General features: G+C 39.9%; 1 protein-coding gene across 6 annotated transcripts in view; it reads left to right on the top strand.

The window, feature by feature from the left end:
• Positions 1–3,794: 3,794 nt before the first annotated feature.
• The window catches only part of LOC118554236 (shieldin complex subunit 1), an 83,443-nt gene continuing 75,856 nt past the window's right edge, over positions 3,795–11,381 (top strand). Inside the window, exons 1-2 of one of the 6 annotated variants that reach the window (XM_078056961.1) lie at positions 3,869–3,888; positions 10,468–10,533. Coding sequence is in view for 1 of the 6 variants with exons in the window: in XM_078056958.1 (XP_077913084.1) it covers positions 8,773–8,837 (65 nt within the window). In the remaining 5 variants the exon portion in view is untranslated. Of the gene's footprint in view, positions 3,968–8,769; positions 8,838–10,467; positions 10,534–11,381 lie in introns of those variants that run through there. The other 5 variants (XM_078056960.1, XM_078056962.1, XM_078056965.1 and 2 more) reach the window with 5 other exon arrangements.

Here is an 11,381-nt window from a genome sequence, read left to right as displayed (position 1 = left end):
CTTCACCTCTGAGTGTACATAGTCCAGAGTGGCTCTGGATTATAGCTCAGATGTGTCTGTCCCTATCATGAAGTGATACGTCATTTGTTAAGCCCTCACTGGTGTGGGGTGCCAGGAAATGGATGCTTTGTCCTAGTGTCATGGAATGTCCATCCAGCAATATTTTTAAAGTCTTTACCATTGTGCTAGTACTGACCTTAGAAATTAAGGTCCAAGCTTATGTTCATTATAAATATACACTGTCCAAGTGCTGGGTATCCACTGGCAAATAAAACCCACACCTTCACTTTCGTGGATCTTCCAGTCTAGTCTGGGACCTTATAGTCTATCTGGTATTTTTTTTTCTTGGTTACCAACTTATTGCTTAATTATGGTTTTTTAATATTGTATGAATGAAAAGCAATAAGATGCCTTGAGACTCATCAGTTATTTAACCCTTGAACTTTTGTAAGGTTTTCTTTCTTTTTTTTTAAAGCTAAATCCCCAGATGGGTGAGTAATTAATTAGATCAAGGTTCAGAATGACAAAGACAGATAAAGTAACTGCAAACAACATCATCCCACTTTGAAAGCGCTATTTTGGTCTTTCACCTAAAGTGACTTCTTTCTGCTGAAAGAGATTTGGCAGCAGCTAGCCTAGCGGATGGCAGAAAAATCAACCATGAGCTATAAAGGTTTCATAAGATTGTGACATGGCCCTATTTTTACAGCCATTGTATAATCAATGGCAAAACAGCAGGGGAACAAAAGTAATTTATACCTTATTTTTGGAATGCAATAAAATCTCTATTTTGCTGTTTCTAGATTTAAAGTCCCTATTTTGTTTTGATGATGACTTCAATTAGTTTTCATCTCTTATGCACTAACCAATTGAAAGTGGTAAGAAAGGATGGTCAGAGGCATGCTATGTGGCAAAGAAAAGTCACGTGAGAACTTCAGAAATTTGCTCCAGGAAGTCCATCAGAAAGATAAAACCTCTCATGGAAAGGCCACAGGAGAGTACATAAGAAGTAGTTTATAAGCAAACAAACTTGTTTTTCAAGGAAAGGGTGACAATGACAAAAGGTTTCAAGGTTTGTTTCACTGATTAACAGGTCAGGAAGAAGTTGTTTGTTTTTTTTTTTTTTTAAAGATTTTATTTATTTATTTATTTGAGAGAGAGAACACATGTGAGGGCAAGCAGGAAGAGGGGCAGAGGGAGAGGGAGAGAGAGACTCTCAAGCAGACTCCCACACCCCCATAGACCCCCCCAACACAGAGCCCTATACCCAGCTCAATTCCATGACCCTGAGATCATGACCTGAGCTGAAATCAAGAGCCACCCGCTTAACCGACTGAGCCACACAGGGGCCCAAAGAAGTTGTGTTTTTGAGACTTCTTGGATGGGTTGAGTTGGATGGCAGTGGGGGATGGGGGACACTGAGAAGAGACTTATCCATTCATGCATATAAAAATGCTGGCTCTGTCGGAAGAGCATGCAACTCCTGATCTCGGGGTTTTGAGTACAAACCCCACACTGGGAGTAGAGATTACATAATTAAATAAACCTTTTAAAAACTAAAAAAAAATTTTTTTTAAACGCTTTCTGAGCACTTACTTTTGTGTGAGTCAATGGGCTGGGTTCTGGACTACAAGTAAGTATGAGATAGACATGGTCCTTGTCCTCAAAGGAGTTACAGTTAGTGGGAGGAACACAAAGGGCAAAGGAAGTTAATCAGGGTAAATGGAGGAACGCGGGGATTCCTGGAAGGACAACTACCTCGAATTTGAAAACTCAGAGGTTTCCTGGAAGAATTCCTTAAAGCTGACATCTGAAGGATGAGAAAGACCAAAGAAGAGTGTCCCTAAGGAAGGGAATCGTATAGGTAAAAAGCTCAGAGGCAAAAGAGAGCAAGCATGGTGTGTTTAAGGAAAAGAAAATAATGGTGGAGGGTTGGGGACAGTGATGAGAAATAAGGCATAGGGGTCCTCTAAGTCTAGTTAAGAAGTTTGAGATTTAGCCTGAGGGTCAGGAAGGGGTATATTCAATCTTCACTAAAAAACAAAACAAAACAAAACAAAAAAACAACTGGCTGCCAGAGAGTTGGAAGCTGTTGTCACCCAGGTGGCAGCTAATGGTTAGCTGTACCCAGAAAGTTGCTGTGAGGATGGAGAGAATGAAGAAATAGTCAAGAGATCTTAAAGAGAAAGAATCAGCAGGAGAGGATTTGATTATGGATGGGTACAGGACAAGCTGACAAAGGGGTAGAAAAAGTTTCTGGCTTTGGCAACTGAATAGTCCAGCTCAACTGAGACAGGAGACACTGGGGTAGGAGTAGTTTGACTGAGAGGTGGGGGAAGGTTGAGTTAAAGGTGGCTGGAGGATACGTTGATTTGACTCACAGGAGACTAAGCTTAGCGGTTTGGGAATCATCTGCATAAATGGGAGAAGAAAGGTTCAAGACAGAATCCTGAGAAAGGCCCACAATGAAGAGAAAGAAACGCTTGTAAAGGAGATTTAGATGGATTTTTTGAGAGAAGAAAGAAAAATCAGAAGAAGGTAGTATCAGGGAAACCCAAGGACAAGAGTTTTCCAGGGGGAGGGAGTGATCAACAGTGTTCAATGCCATTGAAAACCAGGTAGAACCATCAGACAAACTCCAACTGAAGGACATTCTACAAAATAACTGACATTTAAAAATGTCAACACCAAGAAATACAAAGATTGAGAAATGGAGATTAAAGGAGACAAAAAAAACAAAACAAAACAAAACAAAACCATGAAAACTGAGAATGCAATGCATGATCTGGGATTTTCTTTTGCTGTATCTTCTATCATTTTTAATGGTTATATAATAATCCAGATAATTAAGTTCATTCAATTATATTTGAGTCAGTCATTTTATGAAACAAACAGGAAAGTAATTTAGTATTATTCCAGGCTTTGTCACAATCTATGTTACTTTATTTTATTTATTTTTTTTTTTTTAAGATTTTTAAAATTTATTTGACAGAGAGAGAGAGCACACAAGCAGGGGGAGCAGTAGAGGGAGAGTGAGAAGCAGGCTCCCCGCTGAGCAGGGAGCCCGATGCGGGGCTCTATTCTAGGACCCTGGGATCACAAACCCAGCGGAAGGCACGTGCTTAACTATCTGAGCCACCCAGGTGCCCTTCTATGTTACTTTAGAAGAATGTTTTTGTGAGATTCATTACACCAAAAAAGATGAAAAGTGAATCTATACACTTTGATTACCAACGCTGGAAGAGAAAATGAAATTTACAGTTGCTGTTTTACGTTTGTCTGAATATGTTTTTACTTCTGATTTTATCTTTAAATTTGCCTTCAAATTTGGCATATGGTTGACCAAACCTCAGCTAGCATTATTTAAAATATTCATCGCAAGTGAAGGACTCCCTAATTTATGGGGTTCTATCCTAAGATAGGCATCTGTAGGAGGATGTGAATGTAAAGGACTCTTTCAAGAAGATGCCGAAATGGGACAATAACCTTCAGTCTCCTTTCTGTGGTCCTGCAATTCCAGCAGTTGTGTACAGCTAAGTTACATGCAACATACTAAAATATTTTCATTGTCTTTGATAATTTCTCTCTACTCTTTGTTTTTTAAAACGTAGACATTTAAATTTTTTAAATTTAAATGTTTTTTCCTGTTCCCTTTCGCGTCCACCAAGAGCATTTATCAATAAGCCTTTAGAAATTGCCCAGCTGTCAAGTGCGCAAAACTTCACGGGCTGGGAGAATGCCCTCAGTCAAGATGGCTGCGGCTACATTCCACTGCCCTTGTTTGCCCTCAGCAAAGGTGGCTCCAGTGACTTCCTTTCAAACCGGCTTTTCCCACAACAAATATGGCGCCTCCGCTTCCGGATTTCGGTGAGCTCCTCTTGCGGGTCGGTGAGTGTAATGGGGCCTTTGCAATTTTTCTCAATCAGTTGTCTCCGTGGACTGAGGAGTGACCTGGAATTAGGAGTAGGTAGGGGGTCTGGGCAACGCTTCAGATCGTTCTCTCATAATTGGGAAATTACGGCGGCTTCTCCTGGCACACTTCCAATTTCCCCCTGTCCCACCCCCTCCTTCTCCCCAACAACACATGGCCTCCGCAGCCACCTCTTTGGGGAAATCCCCTAAATTTGCAGGCAGTGTGACCGGATGCTCTTCCGTTCCTCTTCTCCTTTTTTAAAAATCAGCTTTTTATTTTTATATAATTATTTATTTTAAAAAACAGCTTTTTAAAGATATAATTAACAGTCCATAAAATTCACCTGTTTAAAATGTAAAATTCACTGGCTTTTCATATATTCCCAGGATTGTGCAGCCATCGCCACAATCTAATTTTAGAACATTTTCATCACCCTAAAGAAATACCCTGTACCCATTAGCGGTCTCCATTCACCATGACCTTTCAGTCTTGGACTAATACTAGTCTACTGTCTATAGATTTGCCAGTTTGGAATTCGATTATAAACTGAATCATACAACATGTGGCTAAAAGATAAACTGAGGCATATTTAAAATTCTAAGTTAATTCGCGCAAGAAGCGATTCGAATTGGGCAGTATCCAATGCAGCAGTTAATAAGGAGTTCTGAGGAGCTGAACAAAATGAAAGACTTGTAAGCAGAAGGGAGGAGAAACAAGGAAGTAATACTAGGCCAAGAAAGCAGGTTGGTTATTGCAACGTTACATCTCTTTAGGGGATGGCAAGGATCTACCTGGCAGATTACCTAACTAGTGCTGATCAGGCGATTCCTGATTGGTTGTGGAGTTTAGACAAGTGACACCATTTTGGATCTGTTGTCTTGTTTTTTTAACACTAGCTTCTTATCACTAAGTATAATATTTTCAAAGTTTGTCCTTGTGGAATGTATTAGAATTTAATTTTTTTATAAAGCTGAAAAATATTCCATGTGTGCATAGACCACATTTTATTCATCCATTCATCAGTTGATGGACATTTGGATTGTTTCCACTTATTGTTTATTATGGATAAAACTGCTGTGAACATTTGTGTAAAGTTTGTGTGGACATGTATTTTTATTTCTCTTGAGCATATGCCTAGGAGTGGAATTGCCAGGTTAAAGAGTAACCCCGTTTAACCTTTTGAATAACTACCGAACTGTTTTCCAAAGTGCCAGTGACTTTGTATGTGGATATCCAGTTGTCTCAGTGTTGAAAAGACTGCCCTTTCCTTTTCCTGTGAAATTGTTTTGGCACCCTGTGGAAAATCAATTGACCATAACTGTAAGGTTTTACTTCTGGACTCTGAGTTGTATTCCATTGATCTGTATGTCCATTCTTATGCCAGTACTACACAGTCTGGATTATTGTGGCTTTTTAGTAAGTTTTGAAATAAAAAAGTATGAATCCTCCAACTTTGTTCTTTTTCAAGATTGTTTTGGCTATTTTTTAAACACTTTTGTCAATGTCTGCAAAAAGAAAAAAAAAAAAGCCAACTGAGATGCAGCTAAGAATTACATTGCTCTGTAGATCGATTTGAGCCATATTGCTATCTCAAAATATTGTCTTCCAATCCATGAATATAGGATGTCTTTCCATTTGTTTAGATTTTTAATTTCTTTCAACATTTTTTTAAAGATTTTATTTTTAAGTAATCTCTGTACCCAATGTGGGACTCAAATTTATAACCACAAATTCAAAAGTCATATGCTCTACCGGCTGAACCGGCCAGGCACCCCTCTTTCAACATTTTTTTTTTTTTTTTTTTAGTTTTCATTGTACATGCCTTACACATTTTTATTAATTATATTCCTAAGTATTGTATTCTTTTTGATGTTATTGTAAATGGAATTATATTCTTAATTTTAGGACTGTTTATTGCTAGTATATATAAATATTTACACAATATTTGACACATCTTTATTGCTAGTGTAAAATCATTTGCATATACTTTTACTATATTGATCTTGTATCCAGCAATCTTGTTTAACTTGTTTAGTGGTTCTACTAGTTTTTAAAGAGGATTCCTTGGGATTTTCTATAGTTTTACTTCTCTCTTTTATGAAAATCTTTATGGAAGACTTCTATTCCATTTTCTTGCCTAATTGTGCGGCTAAAACCTCCAGTATAATATTGAATGGAAGAGATCAGAGCAGACATCATTACCTTGTTCCTGATTTTAGGGGGAAAACATTTAGTCTTTTACCACGAAGTATGATGCTAGCTATGCATTTTTTGAAAAAAATTTATCAGATTGAGGAAGTTCCTTTATATTTCTAGTTTGTTGAGTATTTTGATCATGAGTGTTTGATTTTATCAAATGCTCTGTGTGTCTGTGTGTGTTGTGGTTTTTGTCCTTTATTCTACTATAGTATATTACATTGATTTTCAGATGTTAAAACAACTTTGAATTCCTAGAATAAGTTCCATTTGTCATGGAGTATAATCCTTCTTAATATTTTGATGGGTTTGGTTTGCTTGTTTTCTGTCAAGGATTTTTGTGTCTATATTCATAATATCAGTCTCTAGTTTTTTGTGATGTCTTTGTCTTGTTTTGGTGTCAGGCTGATACGTGGACTTAGAGTAAATTGGGACGTGTTCCCTCCTCTTCCATTTTTTAGGAGTTATCTAGGTGAGGGAAGGACAAGTGCAGTAGGAGGAAGTAGGACTTATTGGAGAACCTGAAGGAAAGCCATTATGCTTGAAGCCTGGAAAGCAGTGAAGGTTGGAGGATTTGGCTAGAGAGAAATTTCTAGGTGGTGATTAACGTCTCAGAGGAGGAAAGAAGAGAGAGCCTTGGGCTAAGCATGGAGGAAGTCCAGTTGGGATTGGAAGATGAGCCACAGAGCAGGCAGGAAGGAACAAAGGCAAAGAGATGGGAGGGCAATCAGGAGAGTGGCTCCCTGAAAAGCAAACAAAAGATGGCAGAGTTTCCAGAAGTTATATGCTGAAGTGATTGAGTTGGTGGAGATGAGGAAATGAGCCAATTTAGACTCTTGAGAAGTTTGTGGAAGGGAGAGGAGACTGGCTGTGGGGAGGGCAGGTGTCAAAGAGTTCCTTTTCACTTTTCTTTCTTTCTTGACAACTTTTAATGTTGATATGATTTTTTTAAAGTAATGTATATATTTACTTTTTATTTAAATTCAATTAATTAACATATAATGTATTATAAGTTTCGGAGGTAGAGTTCAGTGATACATCAGTCTTATATAACACCCAGTGCTCGTTACATCATGTGCCCTTCTCAATGTCCCTCACCCAGTTACCCCATTCCCCAACTCCCTCCCCTCCAGCAGCCCTCAGTTTGTTTCCTATGATTAAGAGTCTCTTATGGTTTGTCTCTCTCTCTGATTTCTTTTTTTTTTTTTTTTTTCCTCCCTTCTCCTATGATCCTTAAATTCCACATATGAGTAGGATCATATGATAATTGTCTCTCTCTGATTGACTTATTTCACTTAGCATCCTACCCTTTAGTTCCATTCATGTCGTTGCAAATGGTAAGATTTCATTCCTTTTGATGGCTGAGTAGTATTCCATTGTATATATATACACCACATCTTCTTTATCCATTTATCTGTCGATGGACATCTGGGCTCTTTCCATAGTTTAGCTATTGTGGACATTGCTGCTATAAACATTGGGGTGCAGGTGCCCCTTTGGATCACTACATTTGTATCTTTGGGGTAAATCCTTAGTAGTGCAACTCCTGGGTTGTAGGGTAGCTCTATTTTCAACTTTTTGAGGAACCTCCATACTGTTTTCCAGAGTAGCTGTACCAGCTTGCATTCCCATCATAATGCTGATATGATTTTATACCTTCAAAAAATTGCAAGACTAGTACAAAGAACTCCCAAATAACATTTTCCAGATTCGCCTGTTGTCTGTTGTCTACACTTGCCCCATCCATTTACTTTATCATTCTCTCTCATACACACACACACACACACACACACACACACAGAACTATTTGAGAGTATGTTGCACACATTATGTCCCCCTACCAATGAATATTTGAGTGGCATTCCCAAAGAACAAGGACATTCTCTTACATACTAGGTTTTGTTGAAAATGGGTTTGGGCATATTGAAATATCCAAGTGAAGGTCCAGTGGAACAGAAGTGGGAGAAGGGGTTCTCATCACTGAAGGCTTGTTAAAGGGTCCAGAGGGTGGGATTTAAGGTGCAGGTGGAGGGGTTGGACTTTGCCACAGGAGGGACGGCTCTCTGTTGTGAAGAGAGGTGAAGCAGTGGGCAGATGTGGGAATCTTTGTTCTGTTTGATAGGGGAGTGGAGGAAGTTCCTCTCTGCTGGATTCTGTTTCCTTTATCAATTAGGATGTGAACAGATCTACTGAAAAGAGCAGGAAAGTGTGTGAGAAATGGGAAGGGCCTGAGTTGAAGAAGATTGGAGAAAATGCGAGAGTCAAGGAGAGGGGAAGAGGGAGTTATGAGATAAACATCTCAAGCTTCATGTGGCCAGACAGCCCATTTCAGGCTGATGCTCATTCATTTAGGGTGAGCCAGCTTGTCCTATTTGGTGACTCACGTTTAGCACTGGAGAGTGGGTGGATAAGTTGAGTTCATCTAGGCTGGAGTTTTGCCAAAGGAGTATGATAAAAGGACAGAATGGTTAGGGAAGGGAAGTTTAGGGTACTAAGAAGATAATGGACTATAGAATACACTGGATAAGGATGAAAGAAATAAGATGGCTACTGAATGGGAAATAGAAGGGTAAATGGATGGGAGGTAGGCTGGGAAGATAGGAGCCTGTAAATTGTTTTTTAATTATTACTATTTCACTTATTGGAGCTTGACATTATTGAACATGCATTCTGTACTGAGTATTTTACGTGCATTAATTTCATGTAATTCCTATGACAACCCTATGAGGTAAGCATAGTCATCAAGCCATTTTTTAAAAAAAACCTTTCTTTCTTTCTTTCTTTTCTTCTTTCTTTCTTTCTTTCTTTCTTTCTTTCTTTCTTTCTTTCTTTCTTTCTCTTTCAAGAGCACATGGGTGTGTATGAGTGGGGAGGGGGGACAGAGGAGAGGGAGAGAGAGAATCTTAAGCAGGCTCTACACCCAGCACAGAGCCCCACACGGGGCTCGATCTCACCACCCTGAGATCACAACCTGAGCTGAAATCAAGAGTCAGACATTTAACCGACTGAGCCACCCAGGCGCCCCAGGCCATTGTTATAGATGAGATGACCTGCCCAAGGTGACACAGCTAAAAAGTGACAGCAGGGGTTCAAACCCAAGTCTCTCACTCCAGAGACCCTGCGCATCTCTGGACCTTTCTGCAGAGCTTCCCAGCTGTGTTACCTGCTTCACTTTTACCCTCCTCGCACTCATGCTTCATTTGGCTAACGGCATGAGCATGTGGAAATGCAAATTGATCTTATCATACCCTAACTCAGAAGCTTTCATTACATTTAAATGGAAATATGTATACAAAGATGAACTGACAGATGAATAGAGAGTTGGATAGGTGGACAGTTTTGTGATAAGGAAAATCACAGTAAAATGTTGATTGTGAACTCTAGACAGTAGCTATAGGGGTATTCATTGGATAATTCATTCCACTTTTCTTCACGTTTGAAAATTTTCATGTAAAATGTTGGGAGGGAAGAGTCTTGATTGAAAAAAGAAGTGAAGTTAAACAGCCTTTTATATGGGGACCCTGGCTGACTTGGATTCGTAGGTCTGTAAGAATCCGTAGTCGTGGAAGATGACTGTCTTTGCTCGGCAAGCAGGTTTTGATGTACAGAGAGACTTCTTGTGTCTCTGCCTCTCCAGTATTGGGAAAGAATGCTCAAACTGTGTAACTAAAGTACTTTTAAGAGAGGAAAATAAGCTCTTCTGGAGAAGGAAGTGGAACCACCTATTTAAAGTTTTAGGGCAAAGATAATCATTGCGGGGACACCTGGGTGGCTCAGTTGGTTAAGCGTCTGTCTTCAGCTCAGGTCATGATCTCACTTGCAGAGGGAGAACACCTTATTTTATCCTGGGATCGAGCCCCGCATTGGGCTCCCTGCTCAGCGGGGAGTCTGCTTCTCCCTCTGCCCCTCCCCCTGCTTTTGTGCTCTCTCTCTTTCTCTCTCAAATAGATAAATAAAATATTTTTAAAAAAGATAATCATCGCATTCTACTTGTGGTTGCAGACGATAGAAAGGGTCTCATCTGTCCCTCGTATTTGCTTTCTCCTGTGCAAACTCAGAGTTCCAGATGTTCTGCAGTCACAGATTCTGACTTTGTAAGAAACAGGATTCTGCCTTTCAGTAGGCTTTCTTTTTTCTCTTTTTGTTCGAATGCCCAGTTTGGAATGTATTTGACATTTAATACAAGTGATTCTAAAAGAAAAGATAGATGTCACATCAGTTGTGCTGTTTGTTTTCAAGGATTCCTTTAGTTTGTATCACTAATGACACTCTTGCTTGATGGGCGATTTCGAGGCTCCTTTTCAGGCAGGCAGGATATACGGCTGTCCTTCACTGACCTGTTTTTTTTTCCCTTCCAGGAACCTCCAGAGCAGTGTTTGGTAACATGAGGGGCGAAGGAGGAGACACAGATGCCTGTGGCAGAGGTGTTTGCTAAAACTTCAGGCTTGGTTGGCTAATATAATGTGTGAAAGACAGGATGTTCTTGCTTCTTTGGGAACCTTGATCCCTTTGCTTCTTGCAGAAGCAATCAGCTGCTATCTTGGCTCACTCTCTGCCTGAGCGGATGTCCACAACAGCATGTGATCAGGTGTCCTCAAACAAGAAGAATCTTGCCAGGCCTCTCTGTTGATTTGTTTTTATACACCCCTATCTTTGCCTGATCAGGTGGTACTTTGGGCTGTGCAGAAGCAGGAGGCTGGGAGGCCTTGGAGCTGGGTTCATCCTAGATTGGTACTTTCTAGATGAGTTTCTTTGGGCAGGTTACTCTGCTTCTCTCTGTGTCCGACTCTCTGACTGTAAATGAGGGTAGTAGCAGGATTACCTGCCTCCTAGGGCTGTTGTCCATAAAGCTCTTAGCACAAGGCTTGGCATCCAGCCAACACTGGATAAATGTTGTCTACTCTTATGCTTATTCTGAAATTGCTTGTTTCATTCAAACATATGTCTTTGAGATCTTTCAAGTTCCAACCATCATTTTAACAGCTGCACCATATTCCATAATGTGGAATATGGCCTCCTCCCAAAGCTATTCCTCCTCTAGTCTTCTCTAACTCAGGCCATAAAACCACCCCATCGTTAAAGCTGCCACTCCTTGTTGACTCTCAGTTTCTCTTCAACCTCGTTATCCATTCAGTTAATAAGTTCTACTCTCATTTTAGTTCCTAAATATGTCACTTAATCTGTCCCCTGCTCTTGATTGCCCTGCCCTTAGTCACAGGCTCCTCCTCTCTCACCAGGACCATGAAAGGTGAAGGAATTCCTGTTGCTTCTG

This window comes from Halichoerus grypus, chromosome 10 (assembly GCF_964656455.1).
Source record: "Halichoerus grypus chromosome 10, mHalGry1.hap1.1, whole genome shotgun sequence".
Lineage (NCBI taxonomy): Eukaryota > Metazoa > Chordata > Mammalia > Carnivora > Phocidae > Halichoerus > Halichoerus grypus.
This window is presented reverse-complemented; position numbering and strand designations above follow the sequence as displayed.